General features: G+C 54.7%; 1 protein-coding gene across 5 annotated transcripts in view; it reads left to right on the forward strand.

Moving 5' to 3' along the window:
• Positions 1 to 19,422, forward strand: part of CHD5 (chromodomain helicase DNA binding protein 5) — a 79,631-nt gene that overhangs the window by 42,764 nt on the left and 17,445 nt on the right. For all 5 annotated transcript variants that reach the window (XM_071217801.1, XM_058304559.2, XM_071217802.1 and 2 more), the window contains exons 20-33: positions 1,111 to 1,242; positions 3,501 to 3,618; positions 4,895 to 5,019; positions 5,881 to 6,112; positions 6,224 to 6,334; positions 6,466 to 6,638; positions 7,450 to 7,624; positions 8,380 to 8,472; positions 8,691 to 8,779; positions 9,058 to 9,191; positions 9,484 to 9,628; positions 10,013 to 10,172; positions 12,313 to 12,392; positions 12,644 to 12,776. In XM_071217801.1, the coding sequence (XP_071073902.1) occupies positions 1,111 to 1,242; positions 3,501 to 3,618; positions 4,895 to 5,019; positions 5,881 to 6,112; positions 6,224 to 6,334; positions 6,466 to 6,638; positions 7,450 to 7,624; positions 8,380 to 8,472; positions 8,691 to 8,779; positions 9,058 to 9,191; positions 9,484 to 9,628; positions 10,013 to 10,172; positions 12,313 to 12,392; positions 12,644 to 12,776 (1,900 nt within the window). The remainder of the gene's footprint in view (positions 1 to 1,110; positions 1,243 to 3,500; positions 3,619 to 4,894; positions 5,020 to 5,880; positions 6,113 to 6,223; positions 6,335 to 6,465; positions 6,639 to 7,449; positions 7,625 to 8,379; positions 8,473 to 8,690; positions 8,780 to 9,057; positions 9,192 to 9,483; positions 9,629 to 10,012; positions 10,173 to 12,312; positions 12,393 to 12,643; positions 12,777 to 19,422) is intronic.

Consider the following 19,422-nt stretch of genomic DNA (forward strand, 5'->3'; position numbering starts at 1 on the left):
GAGGTGCCCTGTGGCCATCGTGGTAGGTTCTATGGCTGCTGTAGGTGCCCACCGTTGCTGTGGTAGGTTCCCTGTGGCCACTCCAGTAGGTGCCCATGGCCACTCTAGTAGGAGCCCGTGGCCACTCTGGTAGGTTCCCTGTGACCACTCTGGTGGGCCCGTGGCCACTCTCTAGTGCCCGTGGCCTTTGTGTTGAGTGCCCGTGGATCAGACGCTCAGCCCCTAGTCCACCCCTGAGAATGAGGACCTGGAGAACATTTAGGGTGCCCCCAATGCCAGAACTTTCTGAAACCTTGCCCCTGTCCCCTGCTCAGGCAGGCCCTCTCCTTCCTGTGAACTATCAAGTCAGGGGCTCACCAGGTCCCCCCACATCCCCTCAGCTTCAGTGTCATGGGATTCCAGGGCGGGGCCCCGGGGCTGACCTGGCTGCACTCAGCACCGAGGGCGTCAGCACGGCCTGGGCGGGGGCTCTGGAATCGGGGCGCGCCGCGGGCGAGATGCCAGATGCCGGGGCTTACGTCCGGTCCAGCCCTTCACAGCTCTCATCTCGGGGGAGTTACTTACCCTCACCGACCCTCGGTGTCTCCTCCGTGAAATGGGGACAGTGACCCTTCCTGGAAGGGTCGTGATGAGGTCAGACATGACGGCCCCCACGAAGCGCTCCCCACCGAGTGCCCAGCACGTTGCATCCTCAGTAAATGCCTGCCACTGCCACCGCTGCGACTCGGGTTCTCATTTAAACCTTGACCCATTGGCACCCGCCCTGCGGAGGCGGCTGTGGGCAACCTGACCCGGGGTCCCACCAGATCTCTTCAGTGCTCTCTGGCGTGGCGTGGGGTCTTGCCGGGACTGCCCTCCGGCTGACTTCTGCCCAGCTGGGAGTCGGGCCGCTGTTCTCTGGGGCCACCCTAGAGCGGCCGGCAGTGGCCGCGCTCCTGCGGGAAGGTCAGCTCAGCTCAGACTCTGCCGTCAGCCGTTTGCTCCTGACGCCTCACGTCCCGGAGGGCAGAGCTGCCCTGGGTTTGGGCTGTGTTCTCGGCAAGGACGTGCCCCAGCCTGGCAGCGAGGAGAGGGATGCACCCCAGGCTCGGCCTTCTGCTGTGTCTGCAGGAGGCCCCTGTCTTGCCCAACGGCTCCTACGACGGCGGCTCCCTGGTCAAGTCGTCAGGGAAGCTCATGCTGCTGCAGAAGATGCTCAAGAAACTGCGGGATGAAGGGCACCGCGTGCTCATCTTCTCCCAGGTGAGCCGCCCCAGGAGGCTGGCTGCCCTGCCCGCCTCCCCCTTAGTCCCCACGCCCCTTTACCTCTCCGGCTTGGCTTCTCACCTTGGTGGGTGTATTAGTCAGCCAAAGTGGTGCTGATGCAAAATACCAGAAATTGGTTGCTTTTATAAAGGGCATTTATGTGGGGTAGGAGCTTACAGATACCAGGCCATAAAGCATAAGTTACTTCCCGCACCAAAGTCTATTTCCACATGTTGGTGCAAGATGGCTGCTGACATCTGCGAGGCTTCAGGCTTCTCTCTGGGTTCAGGGTTCCTCCTTTCCAGGGTCTTCTGTATCCTCTGCTTACTTCCTGGGGCTCCAGCTTAAGGCTTTGGTATCAAACTCCAACATCAAAACCCCCCAACTCTGTCCTTTGCCATGTCTTTTATCTGAGTCCCCACCCACCAAGGGGGTGCCCTGGTGACGTGGCCCAATCAAAGCCCTAATCATAACTCAATCACGCCCAGGTATAGATCAGATTACAAACATAATCCAATATCTATTTTTGGAATTCATAACCCTATCAAACTGCTACATCGGGGCTCTGGGGTGGGTCTGGGAGGAGTCCCAAGGTAAGGGCAGTTCTATCACGGAAGGGATGGTGATGACACAGCGTCCCACCCCTGTGGGGCGCAGGGTGAAGATGCTCCCTTTGGGCTGGGACTGAGCCAGGCCCAGTGTGGGAAGCCAGAGCCCGGGATGTGGCTCCCTCGTGTGAAAGGCTGTTGCTGCCGGCAGCCCTGGATTGCACCCTGGGACTGCAGCTGGTCAGGGCGTGTGGGCAGCCGACCAAGTCTGTGAGCAGGAGCTGACCCAGCACGGGGCTGGCTTGGAGACTGGAGCTACAGTCCCCCAAGACCTCTGCCAACATGAGACCCCATTCTGGACCGAGCCTCAAGGGAGCGAGTAGGGGGAACTGTACAAGTGCTGGACATGTGCACAGAGGGAAAGTGACAGACACACAGACGATCCAAAGGAGCCTATTTACCAAAACTCCAGAACTCGTGAGGAAATCAAATGTTAAGACTCCCACACAACATTGATTAGGATCCAAATGAAGAGAAAATAATAGAACAGCCTGACAAAGACTCGAAGTCAAGATGATTAAGGTCCTCAAAAGTAATGGAGCAAGACCCTTAAGTAAAAAAGAAATTAAGCAAAGTCAGGAGTTAATGAAATGGGGGAAGTTGGATAAGATACAGATCTTTTAGGACTTTAGTCATTGAAAGACAACATTTCAACAGCCTGGAAAAACTCTCAGTACTAGAGAACACTGAAAAATTGAAAGCTGTTGCCCACGGCTTCTCCAGAAGGCAGCATAGCGAGACAAAGATAAAAATGTGAAAGAGTGGAGAGGACACCTCGAGACCCCCAACCATCATCTAATGGGGTTTACAGAGGAAGAAAGAGAGGAAATGATAAAGAAGCAGGATCTGGTGAGTTTTCCAGGCTTGAAGACATGGGGTCTCAGATCTGAAGCACACTCAGGGAGGCCAAGGAAGATAAATAAAACTCCATGCCCTAAACACATCGTAGTGAAGTGGCGGCTCTTCAGACCTCGTACCTACAAAAGAACGACGAACAGACTGTCCTCAGACTTCTCAGCAGCAACAAGCAGTGGCAGGAGACAATGGCAAAACCTTCGCTATGCCAAGGAAATGGTCAACACCTGATGATTTTATACCCAGGCCAACTATCCCTCAAGAGTGAAGCGACATGAACAGGGGTTTTACGGGGGCTCAGAGCAGACTCCCCCTCTCTTTTTCTGCTGGGATTGAAATCCAGGAGGGCATCACAGAATTCCCTGGGCTGTTGGGGGGGGCATCACAAGGGAGAGAGCCCAGGCCTGGCGGAGCTCATCAGTACTTTGGAATGACCAGAGAGTGTGGAGAAGGCCCTGGGAGATGAAGCCCAGACAGCTGGGTGCCGAGGCCGACAGCTTTGAGGGCCAGGACGAGGAGCTGGGAGGGTCTTCTGGAAGGTGTTTGAGCCTGGAAGGCTCAGCACGGAGCGTGTTTTAGGGCAGTGGGACTGGTGGGGAGGACGGATTAGATTCGAGGGGATGACGCTGGCGGCTGTGCTTCTCTCCAGAGACTCCTGCGTCAGCCTGTCTGGGTCCCGGTTGTCCCCCTACTTAGTAGGCTGCTCTGTCCTCCCAACTGTGGAGTCCCTGCCCATAGCCCCATGGGGGTCCCCGCTTGTCCAGCCCCTCAGGCACCCCATCTCCCCTGCAGATGACCAAGATGCTGGATCTCCTGGAGGACTTCCTGGAGTATGAAGGCTACAAGTATGAGCGAATTGACGGGGGCATCACCGGGGGCCTCCGGCAAGAGGCGATCGACAGATTCAATGGTACCCCACCCCCGCCCAGGGGTTCTCAGCTGGGATCTCATCTCGGCTTGTTCTCCCAGGCTAGGTTCTTAGCCTACCCAACTGATGTTAATTAGATGCCCCTTAAACCAGAAGAAAGCGGACCAGTCCTTAAGTCATAGCAGCCCTGTCTAGATTCAAATGTTAAAAGGAATCCATTCCATGGAACCTTCTAGAGGGCTGTTGGGTTTCAAGGGCCCAGCGGTTAACACTTGTTCTGAACTGAGAGAGAAGGTGAAAGGCACATGGGAGTGCAAGATGTCACCTTCGTTACAAAAGGAGGCTGATCCTGCGGGTCTAGCTGGCACCTATTGCAAGCAGAGCTGGGTGCGCAGCCTGCTGCTGTAACACAGGGAGGAGGGGCAGGGCCGAGCACGTGCTCCCTGTGGCCGCCCGCTTCCATGGGGAAGGAGAGAGGAGAGCCAGGCCACATACACCCAGTGTTTCCTTCTGCCCAGTGCCCCTTGCCTGGGAGGGCGGGGGAGGGTGGAGAGCTCAGGACTGTTAGGTATGGCGCTCCCTCTTCAGTGAAGGAAACATCCAGAATGGGGAAACAGGCCACCAAATAGGGTGCCTCTTTAGCGGCAGGTTTGTAGCCAACAGTGACGACTTCTGCTACCCTGGGGCTCGCGGCTGTTTCCGGTTCCCACCCTCCCAGAGGGCAGGGACCACATGGCGCAAACACCCAGGGCGGCGAGTCCTGTTGCCCACGGAAGCCGGAGAGAGGGAGGTGAAGCAGGCGCAGGGTTCTAAGATCCACCTGGGGCCGCGGCCACACCGGGAAGCGGGAGTGGCGCTGCGTTTGGTGGATTGGGGGAACCTACCTGCAGCTCCTGTGGCCAGTCCCTGCTGGTTTCACCAAGGGCCCGAGGAGCCTGAGAGACAGCCACCCCGGGGCAGTCGGGACTGACCGGCGGGGCGTTCCTGGGCCCTGGGAGCTGGCCCCCTGGGCACCCCTCGGCCAGCCTAGCGACATCAGAGGGCTGGGAGGGCCCAGCGGGGGGCTGGCCCAGGCCGGGGGCTCTGCCCATCTCTGCTGGCTGTTTGCCAGCCTGGTGCCCACCTGGCTTTGCAAGTCATTTCCTCCTTCTTCATGTTCCTCTGGGTGGGCCAGGGGGCAGGTAGGCTGCGGGGGCCCAGGGGTAGCTGCCTATCCAAGGGGGCCCTGCCGCCCCCCAGCCCCCGTGCCCTCCCGCCCGCCTGCCCCCGCCTCTCTGGCCGCCTTCACTCACCCCTGGGCGCGGCCTCTCCTCCCCAGCCCCTGGGGCCCAGCAGTTCTGCTTCCTCCTGTCCACCCGGGCGGGCGGCCTCGGCATCAACCTGGCCACGGCCGACACGGTCATCATCTACGACTCGGACTGGAACCCGCACAATGACATCCAGGTCTGCGGCCCCTACCCCCACCCCTGCCCCCCACCCCGGGTCCTCCGTGTCCTCCCTCGGCTTCGCTGCCCCGCGCAGGTGCCGTGGAGGAGTCCGGGTGGTGGGGGGAGGCTTTGCCCCCAGCCCTCCAGGCCCTGGCGGTGCAGAGGGCAGGAGACCCAGAGAGGGCAGGGAGTGTCCAAGGACACACAGCACATGTGGTGGCCCTAACTCTGGTCTGTCCCATCGCCCTCGGGGCCAGGACATGGAGGGAGGCAAGAGGGGGGAGGGGACAGGCTAGTGGGGGGAGGAAGGATGGCGCAGGGAGCAGCTGGGAGCAGGAGGAGGGTGAGGGGCCAGGGAACTGTGGTCACAGAGGGGCGCCCCCAGGTGGGCCCTGGCCACCCCACTTGGGGCATGATCACACACATGCGTCACCTACACGTGTGCTCTTAGGGGCACACCCATAAACTCATGTTTCTTGCATGCCCATGTCTGCACATGTACACACTCAGTGCAGTCACACCACGGGTGTTTCTTCCACTTGGGGCAGGGCCCTGGGTGCTACTTGGCCACGTGGAGCCTCAGGTGTGCCCCCACGTGCACTCAGCCTCACTGGGCAGCCTCGGGGGCCTGGCATGCCTTAGGCGCCTCCACCTCCGGTCCCACAGGCCCACGAGTGGCTCCCAGGGAGGTGACCCCAGCACATGCACTCTCCCCAAGTCACTCCTACGTGCCGCCTTTCCACCCAGCCCCGCCTGGCTCACCGATGCCCGTGTGGTTTCATGGCCACGCCGGCACACGCCCCACCCCCGCCCGTGGACACGCCCAGGGGCCCCGCGACGCCCGCATGTGGGCGCTGAGGGGTCGGCTCCCCCGCAGGCCTTCAGCCGCGCGCACCGCATCGGGCAGAACAAGAAGGTGATGATCTACCGCTTCGTGACGCGGGCCTCGGTGGAGGAGCGCATCACGCAGGTGGCCAAGCGCAAGATGATGCTCACGCACCTGGTGGTGCGGCCCGGCCTCGGCTCCAAGTCGGGCTCCATGACCAAGCAGGAGCTGGACGACATCCTCAAGTTTGGCACGGAGGAGCTCTTCAAGGACGACGTGGAGGGTGCGGCGCGGGGGTCCCGCACGGGCCGCCTCCTCTGCTCCCCTTCCGGGGCAGGGCCGGGGCGTCCCCTCCGAGGCTCCTGACCAGTGCCCCTGCCCCTCTGTCCTGCAGGCATGATGTCGCAGGGCCAGCGGCCGGCCACACCCATCCCTGAAGTCCAGTCCTCCAAAGGGGGAGCCCCGGCCGCCAGTGCGAAAAAAAAACACGGCAGCACCCCTCCAGGTAGGGGCCCGCTTGAGCCGGCCCCCGGCGGCCCCTCGCTTGGCCGCCCGTGCCCGCGGGGGTGGGGTGGCCGGTGCTGGCTGCGCCCCCTCTCCTGGCCTGCACCCCCATTCTGCGCCGTCTGTCCCCAGGGGACAACAAGGACGTGGAGGACAGCAGCGTCATCCACTACGACGACGCGGCCATCTCCAAGCTGCTGGACCGGAACCAGGACGCCACGGACGACACGGAGCTGCAGAACATGAACGAGTACCTGAGCTCCTTCAAGGTGGCGCAGTACGTGGTGCGCGAGGAGGACGGCGTGGTAAGGCCTGCCCCGCCCGCCGCCCCGCCCTGTCGGGACCGCTGACCTCCGCCGGGCCATCCCAGGCGGGGCCCCGGGCCAGCGCTCAGGCAGACCCGCGACAGGGCACGGCCACTGCCCTCTGCGGACGCCCTCCTGGCCCCCGCCCTGCCTCCAGGCCCGCTTCCCCACAGGCCTGCCCGAGGGGTGCAGGCGGGCCCTGCCCACAGTCTAGAGCCCCCCCCTCAGGTCTGGGCCAGGCCCCCCCAGCGTCTGCCTGGGCTGACTGGCTGCTCCCTGTTCAGAACCCACCTGTCCCCCATTCTCTTCTCCCTTCTCCACCCCAAGCCCCGGCTGTCTCCCAAGAGTGAGCCCCTGGGTGTCTCTGGGGGGCCCCTGCTCCCCTCCCCTCCCCCTTCCCCGTGCAGACCCCTGTGTGCTCCTTCTCCCATGTGCCGCTTTTCCCTCTGAAACTGGGGGCCTCCTGAGGGTGGGGGCTGGGGTTTGTTCTACTCTCTGGGAAGGACTTGGCAGTGAGTGAATGAATGAATGAGTGAGGGAGGGAGTGCCTCAAGAAGCAGGTCCAACATAAAATAGAAACAAAGACAAAAAAATTAAAAATAAAGAGATAAGGAGAGGAAGACCCCTGGGAGTCAGTGACCCAGGAAGGCTTCCCGGAGGGGGCAGGCCTGCCAGTTCATCCCCAGCCAGACAGCGCCAGCCCGGGGAGACCCCCAGAGGACAGGAGCCCCCTGGCCGCCCCTGAGCACCCTGCAGCACACCACCCGCCTCCGCGCCCCCCACCCGGCTGAGCCCGCTGCCCCGTCCCCAGGAGGAGGTGGAGCGCGAGATCATCAAGCAGGAGGAGAACGTGGACCCCGACTACTGGGAGAAGCTGCTGCGGCACCACTACGAGCAGCAGCAGGAGGACCTGGCGCGCAACCTGGGCAAGGGCAAGCGCATCCGCAAGCAGGTCAACTACAACGACGCCTCCCAGGAGGACCAGGGTGCGTGCGGCGCAGCCCCGGGCGGGGCTGGGGGCGGGGCCGGGCCGTCCAGCTACTCAGGGGGCGGGGCTGTGGCTTCCAGGCTGCTCAGGAGGGTGGGGCTGGGGCGGGGCTGGGGCCGCCTGGCTGCTGGAGGGGTGGGGCTGGGGCAGGGGTGGGGCTGGGGCGGGGATAGGGGCGGGGCTGGGGCCGCCTGGAGGCTGGAGGGGTGGGGCTGGGGCAGGGGTGGGGCTGGGGGCGGGGCTGGGGCCGCCTGGCTGCTGGAGGGGTGGGGCTGGGGCAGGGGTGGGGCTGGGGCAGGGGTGGGGCTGGGGCGGGGATGGGGGCGGGGCTGGGGCCGCCTGGAGGCTGGAGGGGTGGGGCTGGGGCAGGGGTGGGGCTGGGGGCGGGGCTGGGGCCGCCTGGCTGCTGGAGGCGTGGGGCTGGGGTAGGGGTGGGGCTGGGGGCAGGGCTGGGGCAGGGCTGGAGCCGCCTGGCTGCTGGAGGGGTGGGGCTGGGGCAGGGGTGCGGCTGGGCCTGGGGCTGGGGGCGGGGCTGGGGCTGCCTGCCTGCTGGAGGGGTGGGGCTGGGGCAGGGGTGCGGCTGGGCCTGGGGCTGGGGGCGGGGCTGGGGCTGCCTGCCTGCTGGAGGGGTGGGGCTGGGGGCGGGGCTGGGGCCGCCTGGCTGCTGCGGGGTGCGGAGTCGGTGTGGGCAGACTGTTCTTGTTCTCAGCGGCTGGGGCGGCTCACTCTGTGCCCCCTGCTCGGTCCCCGCAGAGTGGCAGGACGAGCTCTCAGACAACCAGTCGGAATATTCCATTGGCTCTGAGGATGAGGACGAGGACTTTGAGGAGAGGCCGGAAGGGCAGAGTGAGCCTGGGGGCGCCGGGGACGTTGGGCTGGCGGCACTGAGTCCCTCTGTCCGGAGAGCGGATGGCTGTGGGGTGGGGCGGCCTGGGACTGGGGGACTGGGGCAGCTCGGAGGGTGCTGCGGGAGGATTCCCTGAGGGCTATTGGGCGTGCTGGTGGTTGGGGCGGGGGCCAGGCACCACGGTCCCCTCCTGAGGGGTGCGGTGGGCTGTCCCCAGGTGGACGGCGACAGTCCAGGAGGCAGCTCAAGAGCGACAGGGACAAGCCTCTGCCCCCTCTTCTCGCTCGAGTCGGTGGCAACATCGAGGTGGGGGCCGCCTGCCCCCCAGAATCTCCCAGCTCCCCTCTTCCCCCCTGTTATCTCGCTCCCCTTCCATCCCCTGGGCTGTTGGAAGGGGACGGAGGCAGGGGGCGGGGGGCTGGCCCAGGGGACCTTCCAGTCAGTGGTGGGCAAGGGCCAGACCTGGGTCTCCGTCCCTCCGGGCCCCCCCAGGTGGAGGCCTTCTCCCCGCCCCCTCCCGTGCCTTTCTTCCCCCATGCCTTGGTCCCCTCCGGGCCCTCTACCTGGGCTCACCTTGCCTGCAGGTGCTCGGCTTCAACGCCCGGCAGCGGAAAGCTTTCCTGAACGCCATCATGCGCTGGGGCATGCCCCCCCAGGACGCCTTCAACTCCCATTGGCTGGTGCGGGATCTGCGCGGGAAGAGCGAAAAGGAGTTTAGGTGAGGGCGCTGGGTGGCCCTAGGCTGCTCCCCTCCAGGGGACACCTGGGGAATTCATGACCCCTGACCTTGGGTGGCCAAGGCCCAGGTGTGGGCCAGAAGGCACTGGCCTCTGCAAGCACCAGCTGGCATTGGCAGCAGCGAGAGGGCCATGCTAGAAGGTTCCCCTGCCTGGGTGTCCCCTCTACCCTTCCCTGGTTGGGAGGTGGGTGACATGTGATGAGTCCAGACCAGGAGGCACCTGGGGTCCTGCCAGCCGCTCCGTTCCCTGAGCCTGGTCCCCGTTCCCCAGAGCCTACGTTTCCCTCTTCATGCGGCACCTGTGTGAGCCGGGAGCAGACGGCGCCGAGACCTTCGCGGACGGCGTGCCCCGGGAGGGCCTCTCGCGGCAGCACGTGCTCACCCGCATCGGGGTCATGTCTCTAGTTAGGAAGAAGGTGGGTGAGTAAGCCTGGACAGGCCCTTCTGCCTGCTGCCCTGGGGCCCTGGCTCGGCCCCCAGGGGGTCAGGGCTCCGAGGGCGAGCGCCTGGCTCAGGTCACGCAGATGCCCGGGGTCCAAGCCAGGACTGACCCCAGGTCAGAGGGGCCAATCCAGAAATCTTCTCTGGGTGGGGGCCGGAGGCCAGGTACCAAGTCACAGGGCAGAGGACAGCACAGGGTGGCCGGGGTGGGATGGGGCCTGCCCGGGAGTTTGCAGTGTGTCCAGCTTGGCCGACAACGGCCCAGTGGGGCCTCCTCCCCAAGCCCGTGATGCCCCAGTCCCGGAGCCCTTAGGGCTGAGCTGCGACCGGCTCCCTCCCTCCTCCGCCCCTCACCCCAGGTTCAGGAGTTCGAACACGTTAACGGAAAGTACAGCACCCCAGACCTGATCCCCGAGGGGCCTGAAGGCAAGAAGCCAGGAGAGCTCATCTCCTCCGACCCCAACACGCCGGTGCCTGCCAGCCCTGCCCACCTCCCGCCCGCCCCGCTGGGCCTGCCAGGTCTGTGGGTTGGAGAGCGGGGGGTGGGAGGTGGCTGGGCCATGGGAGGGCACAAGGCCACAGAAGACCCCATAAACGACAGTCTCCCTTCCTCCCGCCAGCTCCTGCCTGCAGAAGGGTTGCTCTCTCGAGGGTCTTTTTTTGACAACTTTGAGATATTATTCATGGGCTATGAAATTTACTCCTTTAAAATGTATTATCAAGTGGTTTCTAATATATTCACAAGGTTGTACAACTATTACCATTATCTAATTCCAGAACATTTCTGTTACCCCAAAAACAAGCCCATGGGCAGTCACTCCCCATTTCCCATCTCCCCATCTCTGGTAACCTCTGGTTTGCTTTCTGTCTTTATGGGTTTACCTTTTCTGTATATTTCATATAAATGGAATCGTGCAACATATGGCCTTTTCTGTCTGGTTTCCTTCTCTTAGCAATTGTTTTCAAGGTTCATCCATGCCGTAGCACGAATCATTCATTCCTTTTTATGGCCAAATAGTATCCATTGTGTGGATGTTTTATTTATCCATTTATCAGTTGAGGGACATTTGGGTTGTTTCCTCTTTTTGGCCGTTATGAATCATGCTCTTATGAACATTCATGTAAAGGTTTGTATAGACTTGTAGCTCCATTTCTTTTGGGCGTATACCTAAGAGTGGAATTGCTGGATCATATAATTCTATGTTTAGTGTTTTGAGGAACTGCTGATGATTTTTCCAAAGCAGCTGCACCATTTGACATTCCCACCAGCAGTGTACTAGGGCTCCAATTTCTCTACATCCTCGCCAACACTTGGCATATATATATATTTCTAAATAGCCATCCTCGGGTGAAGTGGTATCTCATTGTGATTTTGATTTTCATTTCCCTAATGGCTAAAGATCTTCTTTGGAAAAATGTCTGTTCAAGTCCTTTGCCCATTTGTTAAATGGGTTATTTGTATCTGTGTGTCTTTTTGGTGATCCAAGTATTTATGTGAGCAATGTGTCATCTTGCCTTGACTGGGCCTCCCAGGCCTGGGTGAGATTTACCGGTCCCCAGGTGACAAGCGAGTTGTGAGAGGCCCTGTGCTCCCGAGGATGTCCTGCTTCTCTGCATAGTGTGCTCTTTGGAGGTGGACACAGCTGGCTCTGCCCTTAGCCACCTGTGTGACCTTGGGCAGGCCATACAACCCTCAGAGCCTCTGTTTTCTCATCGTGATGTGCAGATGCAATAGCGCGGTCCTCGTAGGACTGCTGGGAAGCACTCGTGAGTTATCGGCACTACAGTGTGTCAAAAGCTGGTTCAGCATGGAGGAGTCCCAGGGCCTGCCCAGAGGCACGGGCCGGTTAGCTGGCCTGACAGCCAGGATCACACCGAGGCCTCTGGGCCCCCAGGCTGGGCCTCTGCCCTCCTCACCTCCTTGTTTCCAGGTGGGCAACTAGCACTGGGTGCAGCCCCACCTGTCAGCCCCTTGCTTTGGCCTCATAAAGATCCCCAAGCCCTGTGCCTGGCCCTGTGTCTTAGTTTTCAAGGGCTACTGGAACAAATTACTGTAAACTGGGTGGCTTAAAACAACATAAATTCATCTTCTCTCAATTTTGGAAGAGAGAAGGCCAAAACCAAGTTGTCAGCAGGACTATCCTCCCTCTGAAAACTTGGGGCAGATCCATCCCCGCCTTTTCTAGCATCTGGTGTTTGCCAGTTGACTTTGATGTTCTTTGTAGATGTATCTCTCCAGTTTCTACCACTGTCCCCACATGGCCTTCTTTCTCGCCTCCATCTTCACCTGGCACTCTCTTCTCTGTCTCTTTTCTTCGTCTTATAAGGACATCATATTGGATCATATGGCTTGGGAACCCACACTACTTTTCACTGTGGCCTCTTCTTAACCAAGTCCCTCTGCAATGACCCTGTTTCCAATTACGGCCATATTGTGTGGTCCTGGGGGGCGGGGCTAAGGCTCTCACTATGTATTATTTAGGGACAGAATTCAACCTAACATCCAGCTCTCTGGCTCCCCTCGAGACCCTGCCCATCATCTCTCCTGAAGGTGCCTGCCCAGATGGAGCCCCCTGAAGACTGAGCTCTTCTCCTCTCTTCTCTCCATCCTCTGCCCTTCCCCCTGACCCCATCTCACCTCTTTCTCTTGCTCTTTCAGACAAAATGGAAGCCCAGTTGGGCTACGTGGATGAGAAGGAGCTGGGGATGCAGAAGCCAAAGAAGCCCCTGGAAATCCAGGTATCGAGGATGCTGGTGTCTGGGACCTCGGTGGGTGTGGGGTGGGGTTGAGTCTCGGGACCTCTTTGGCTTTACCCAACCAGCCAGAATCCAGGTCTCTGGCTCCCATTTGGGGCCTCTGAGTCTTGGGGAGCAGGGAGTGAACGAAGGGAACCAGGATAATGGGGAGCCCCCTTCCTAGGTTCCCAGCCCAGAGCATGCTCCCTTTTGAGACCTCAGACCCTGCAGCTTTTCTAGCCTGTTCTCTGTAGGGTCTGCCAACTGTCCTGGACAGAGTGGAGGGTGAGGACAAGCACGAGAGTTCAGACAGCAAGGAGAGAGCCCGAGAGGAGCGGCCGGAGGAGATGGAGAAGGCCCAGCCCTCCCCCGAGCAGCTGCCGAAAGGTACAAGCGTCCCATGGGCCCCTCACCCAACCTAGTCTTTGACCTCAGTAACCACAGGTCAGAGGAGGATGGACAGCTGTGCTTCACTCTGTTTTTCCCCGGCTGGCAGTGGATGGTGGGTTGCTCTGTCCTAGCTCAGCTGGCTCAGGTTAAGAGGAGGGCCAGGGTCTCAGGTGGTCTCATGTGGACTTTAGCTCTTCAAATACAGAGTTTGGGGTTTATCAGGCTATCTTTTTATTACTGACTTCTAACTCAGTTATGATGTGCTCTGAAAATACGAGCCTATAATGTTGTTTATATAGGATATCGTTGAAACCTGCTTTCTGGCTTTCATGTAGTCAGATTCTATAAATGTCCTGTGTGTGCTTGAAATGAATATCTATTCTAGGTTTGCACCTTGCATGTAAGGTTCTAAATATATGCATTAAATGTCTAGATAAAACTTTTTAATTATGTTTTTGAAAATTTTTATATCCTGACTGTTTTTGGTCTGCTTTGATTAGTCAGTTTCTGAGAGAGTTGTGTTAAAATCTCTCCCTGTGATTATGGATTAGTGTTTTTTTACTTATAATGCCAGACTTTTGCTTCATATTGTTCGAGGCTGTGTTGTTATGTACATATTGTTTTAGGTTTTAAATTTTTTTCTGGTGAAATGTGCCCTTAATTTATTAATTTATTTATCTATTTCTCCCTACCCCCTTGTTGTTTTTCATTTGCTGTGTCTGTTCATCTTCCTTGTTTCTTTAGGAGGCACCAGGAGCCGAACCAGGGACCTCTGATGTGGGAGGGAGGTGCCTAATTGCTTGAGCCACTTCCACTCCCTGCTTTGTTGTGTCATTATGTTTTTTCTTCCCCGCATCTCTTGTTGTATCATCCTGTTGTGTCAGCTTGCTGCACCGCCCATCGTGTCAGCTCTCTGTCTTCTTTTGGAGGCACTGAGAAGCTCTGCTCCTGCTTTGTTGTGTCTCTCATTATGTTTTTTCTTCTTGTGTCTCTCATTGTGTCAGCTTGCCATGCCTGCCCATTGCACCTGCTCTTTTTTAGGAGGCACCGGGATCCAAACCAGTGACCTCCCACATGGTAGGTGGGAGCCCAGTCACCTGAGCCACATCTGCTTTGAGCCCTTAATTTTTTTTTTTTTTGGTCACCTTTTTTTTTTTTTTAAAGATTTATTTTTATTTATTTAATTCCCCTCCCCTCCCCCGGTTGTCTGTTTTCTGTGTCTTTTTGCTGCGTCTTGTTTCTTTGTCCGCTTCTGTTGTCGTCAGCGGCACGGGAAGTGTGGGCGGCGCCATTCCTCGGCAGGCTGCTCCCTTCTTCGCGCTGGGCGGCTCTCCTTATGGGTGCACTCCTTGCGCGTGGGGCTCCCCTACGCGGGGGACACCCCTGTGTTGAGCCCTTAATTTTTATTTAGTGATCCTCTTATACCTCTTAATACTTTTGCTTTAAAGTATTTTTGGCTGATTTAGATTGAACTTTCTTTTGTTTGGTATATGATCAGTATACTCTTTTCTATCCCTTTTTTATTTTAAAAATATGGAATGTTATTGAGCTATAATTCATATACCATTCAAATTCATTGGTGTCTAATATATTCACAACAGAGTTATGAAACCATCACTACAATAATTTTAGAACATTTTTACCACCCCTCAAAGAAATCCCTTATCTATTAACTGTCACTCTCATTTCCTCTATCCACTAATTTACTTTATGTCTCTATATATTTGCCTATTCTGGGCATTTCATACAAATTGAATCATACAGTATGTGGTCTTTTGTGATTGACTTCTTTAACTTAGCATAATGTTTTCAAGATTCTTCTATGTTATAGCATGTATCAGAACTTCATTTCTTTTTATTGGTACTACTCTCCCCTTCTTTAGTTTTAGTTTGTGAAGTTATATCTTAGGTGTATTTCTTATAAAGTGTTTATCAAGACAGACTATCTTTTAGCTGGCAATTTTAATCTATTTACATTTATTGTAATAATCGGATATTTGGATGAATTTCTACTATCTTATTTTGTGCTTTATATTACCTTTGCTTTTCTTACCATAAACATGGCTAGTTCCAGTCGAAGGGCCTGCCTGCTCTGGTACCACAAAGGAGAAACATGTCTCTCAGTGTGAAGGTGATTTATTGCGAGTGTACAAGCAAGGAACTGGGGGAAAAGTCCCAAAACCATTTCAAAGTGAGAATGGGAGTTAGGGTTTTTATAGGCAAAGAGAAGAAAAACAAGTGATGCCAGGGGTCTTGTGAGCAGGGTATGTGCAATTTGTCAGTTCTGCATTGTCTCAAGCACATCACACCTTTCCTTGATTTCAGTGGCTGAGTAACCACAGTTTGACAAGTCTCATGGCTCCTTTCTCAGCCATCTACCCAAGGATGTCAAGCATTTGTTTGTTTGTTTATTTATTTATTTATGGTAGGCAAGGGAGTAAAGAGTTTATTAAGAAACAAGGAAACTAGAAATAAGATAAAGTACACAACCCACAACATGGGTTGGGGGCGTGCTACAGGGTAGGATGCACATGTGGGGCCTCAGGTTAGGCCTTTTTAAAAGACCTTTCCTCCTCCCCCTTCAGACACCATTCTGTCTGGTTCTGCTTTGAGACATTATCTTATTCCTGTAAGGAAAACTGAGAAGGTCTGATTAGTATCCTTCAGGGAATGAAGTGCAAAGAATAAACTTCTAAAATTAGATCAGTAGAAAACCAGCTCAATTAGTTTTAGAATTTTCAGAGTTGCTTAAATGAAGAAATTTTTAGTAAGAACATTTTCCAGCTATCACTTTTACTTTTGCTTTCTCTTTCTGCTTTCCACCACCTCTTGGATTGATCATTAATTTACCTCTCCCTATGTTTCATCAATTCTTCTGGAAACAACAGTAATTCTATTCTGTAGGTGACTACTCTTAGTTTTTTAACATCTCTTCCATATAAGGACTGTAGACAGCTTTAGCTCTAATTTATTTCCCTTTCATCTTCCATGTTGCCATTGCTCAGTATTTCAGTATCAGCTTGTTTTTACTTCCCCAAATTTGTTATTATGCTTATTTTTAAAATTCAGGCTTTACTTAAATCTTCCCACATTCTTACTAGTTTTGTGTTTTGTTTGTTTGTTTATCCTTGCTTAATTCAATTTCTTTTTTCCTGAAGTACATCCTTCAGAGGTGATTTCAGGAACTTTCTGTGAATGGTAAGTTCTCACAGTGCTTATGTGAAATTACCTTTATTTTCCCATCACTCCTGAGTAACAGTTAACAAAATTCTATGTGGGACAGAGATTTCCCCTTAGCACTTTCAATGCGATATTCTTTGTTTTCTTCCTGGTTTTCAGTATGCAGCAATTAGGCTGTCGATCTAATTGCTGCCCCTTCGTAGGAAGTCTACCTTTTCTGTCTCTTCTAATATCAAGAGTTGGCTATAAAGATTGCTGTCTTCTGTGATGTGCAGTTTCACTACAATGAAGTTTTTATTTATCTTGCTTGTTCTTAAAGCTGAGTATTTGTCATTCATTGACAGTGGGAAGAGTCTCAGTCGTTACCTCCTTGAATATTGTCATTTTGTTTCTTTTTGCCTTCTGGAATTCCTGTTCCACATCAATTCATTCATTCACCCTACTTGGAAGATCCTGTGGATCCAACGCTGTCCCACACCCTGGTGACAGAAATGAACCAAAGCAGCCCCATTTATGGAGTTTGTGTTCTAGGGGGAAGACAAGCCATCGGCACTCAACAGAAATATCTCCTTCTCAACAACAGACCCCAAATGCTTTGCAGGTACACAGTTAGCAAATGAGGGGGCTGTCGTGTCTTCACACCTCTTGCTTCTTTTGCCTTTCTCATCGCTATTTCTCTGCAAGACTTGTCGACAAAGGCCCGCTCTTAGCTTGCGCTTCTGTAGGCACGGTTCTCTGCTTGGGGGATCGTGAAAGGGAAACCCCGGGTCAGCTGGCTGAGTTCCTGCCTGGAGGCTCTGCGGGGGCAAGTCTGTTCCACGTTCTTTCCTGTTGGCAGGATTCAGTTCCCTGCAGTTGGAGGACCGAGGTCCCTGTTTCCGTGCCGGCTGCCAGCTGGGGATTTGCGCTCAGCTCCTGGAAGCCACCTGCCTTCCTTGCCACGTGGCCCCCTTCCTCCATCTCCAGGTCAGCAGTGGTTCCCCAGATCCCTCTCACGCTTCGAGTCTCTGACATCCCTCTTTGTTACCAGCCGAAAAAACGCTCTGCTTTGAAAGAGTGCATGTGGTTAGGTCAGGCCCCCCAGGAGGCCCCCCTCGTTTAAGGTCAACTGTGCCCAGTGGTACATCCTAATCACAGGGGTCCCAGGCCTGGGGATTTGGCAGGGGCTGTACATGGGGGTCTTGGGGCCACCTTGAATTCTGCCAACCATACCGTTTCATGCAAAGTCTTAACGACTTTTCCTTTTCTTTCACTTTTAGAAGTTCTATTTGGCCTTTCACAATTTGGCTTTTTGTGTGCTGTTTTTTTTTATTGCTTTGTTCTGTCCCAGTGGATTCTCTCCCCACCCCCTGTAACCACTTCAGACACTTCTTTTAGAGTCTCTTTGACATTATTTTATTATCTCAAGGGCTTAAGGGGTTTATTTACCTATTGAGTCCTGCTGGTTCTTGCCAGTGGAAGGTGGAAGGTGGATAATTGTTTTCTAAGTTTGACTGGGTTCATCATCATCAGAGGGTTGTTTTATCCGTGGGAATCCATGGTACCAAGTTGTCTGGCACTCTTTCTGCTTGGGGTGGCACAGCTTGACTCCGCAGTCACACATAGCTCAAGCTGAGGCCTTGGGTTTCTTCCTCGAGACTTCCTTCCTGCCGAGGTCCCGTGCCGGAGACAGGCTCCCTGTTTTCTTTGCTGAGCTGCCAGAATGCAGTAGATCAGCAACAGGTTGGCTTTTACAGTGAGCATTTGTTTGCTTGTGAGCTTAGGGTTCTGCGGCCGTGCCTTCTCCCCCAAAATCGGCGAACCTGTTCTCCTCTGTCCCATGGCAGCACCTGCTGCTCTCTCGGTGTTTCATCACTTCAGCTTGTTGCTTCCATCTCTCTCTCTGCTCTCTCTCCGTATTCATTCCACTCATGAAGGACTCTAGTAAGAGGGTTAAGATCCTCCCTGGGCTATGCTTTACTGAACTAATCTAGTCAAAAGTCCTCCTTACAATAGGTTCACACCCACAGGAATGGATTCGCTCTGAGGACTTGATTTTTCTGGGGTCCATGGAAGCCTGGCTACCACACTCCCCTAGCTATGCCTGGGGCCGGTGCATGGAACTTTCTCTCTTTACCGAGAGCGCAGCAGCTGGAGGGTGGTGGCTTAATTCAGTTCTTGGCGTCTTTTGGGCTTGAGGCCCCGTCTCTCCTGCCTGGGTGTTGAAACCCAAACTCCTCGTCCTCAGGCCTCGTTCCGGCCTCTGACAACCTTCTGCCCAGAGCCACAGAGCTCCAGCTCAGGCTGCCCTGGCCTTTTTCAGTTTTGAGTTGTGGGGAAAAAAAAAAAAGGTATATAACATAAAATTAGGGATTTTAACCATTTTCAGGTGTATAATCCATTGACATTAACTACATCCACAAGTTATGTGACCCTCACTATTTCCAAAATTGTCATCACCCTGAACAGAACTTTTGTACCCAATAAGCAATAAATCCCCACCCCTTTTCCCCCATTCCCAGGTAACCTCTAATCTACTTCCTGTTTCCATGAATGCGCTTATTTTAGATATTGCATTTGGAATTCCATATTTATATGGAATATTTCATATTCCATGAATGAAATCGTACAATATTTGTCTTTTCTTGTCTGTCTTATTTCAGGCAACATGATGTCTTCAAGGTTCATTCATGTTGTGTGTGTCAGACCTTCATTCCTTTTCATGGCCGAATAATTTTTGGTTCTGTGTATAAACCACATTTTGTTGATCCATTCCTCTGTTGATGGACACCTGAGTTATTTCCAGCTTTTGGCAATTGAGAATAATGCTGCTATAAACATTGGCATACAAGTATCTGTTTGAGTCCCTGTTTTCAGTTTCTGGGGGTAAATACCTAAGAGTGGAATTGCTGGATCATCTGTTAATTCTATATTTAGCTTTTTGAGGAAGTGCCAAACTGTTTTCCACAGTGGCTGCACCTTTACACTCCCACATCAGTGTTCAAGAGTTCCAAGTTCTCCAGCTCCTCGCCAACACTTGGTATTTATTTAATTTTATTACAGCTATCCTAGCGGGTGTGAAGCAATGTGTTGTTGCAGTTTTCCTAATAGTTAATGATGTTGAGCCTCTTTTCAGATATATACCATCTATTTGTGTATCATCTTTGAGGATATGTTAAAGCCTTTGCCCATTTAAAGTTTTGTGTGTGTGTGTGTCTCTTTGTTGTGGAATTGAAGGATTTCATTGTATGTCCTGGACATTAAACCCTTATCATCACCCGATTTGCTTATTTTTCTCCTATTCTGAGTTTTTCATTCTCTTGGTAGGGTCCTTTGATGCACTCTGGCTTTTAATTCTCCCTTTTCTTATGGTACTCAAGTACTGCCTTTTGTTTCTTGTGAGCTCACCTATGTATTATTTATTTATTTATTCTGGATGAGGGATTTTTTTTTTTAAAGATACATAGATCACACAAAATGTTGC

The sequence above is a fragment of the Dasypus novemcinctus genome, chromosome 9, assembly GCF_030445035.2.
Source record: "Dasypus novemcinctus isolate mDasNov1 chromosome 9, mDasNov1.1.hap2, whole genome shotgun sequence".
NCBI lineage: Eukaryota > Metazoa > Chordata > Mammalia > Cingulata > Dasypodidae > Dasypus > Dasypus novemcinctus.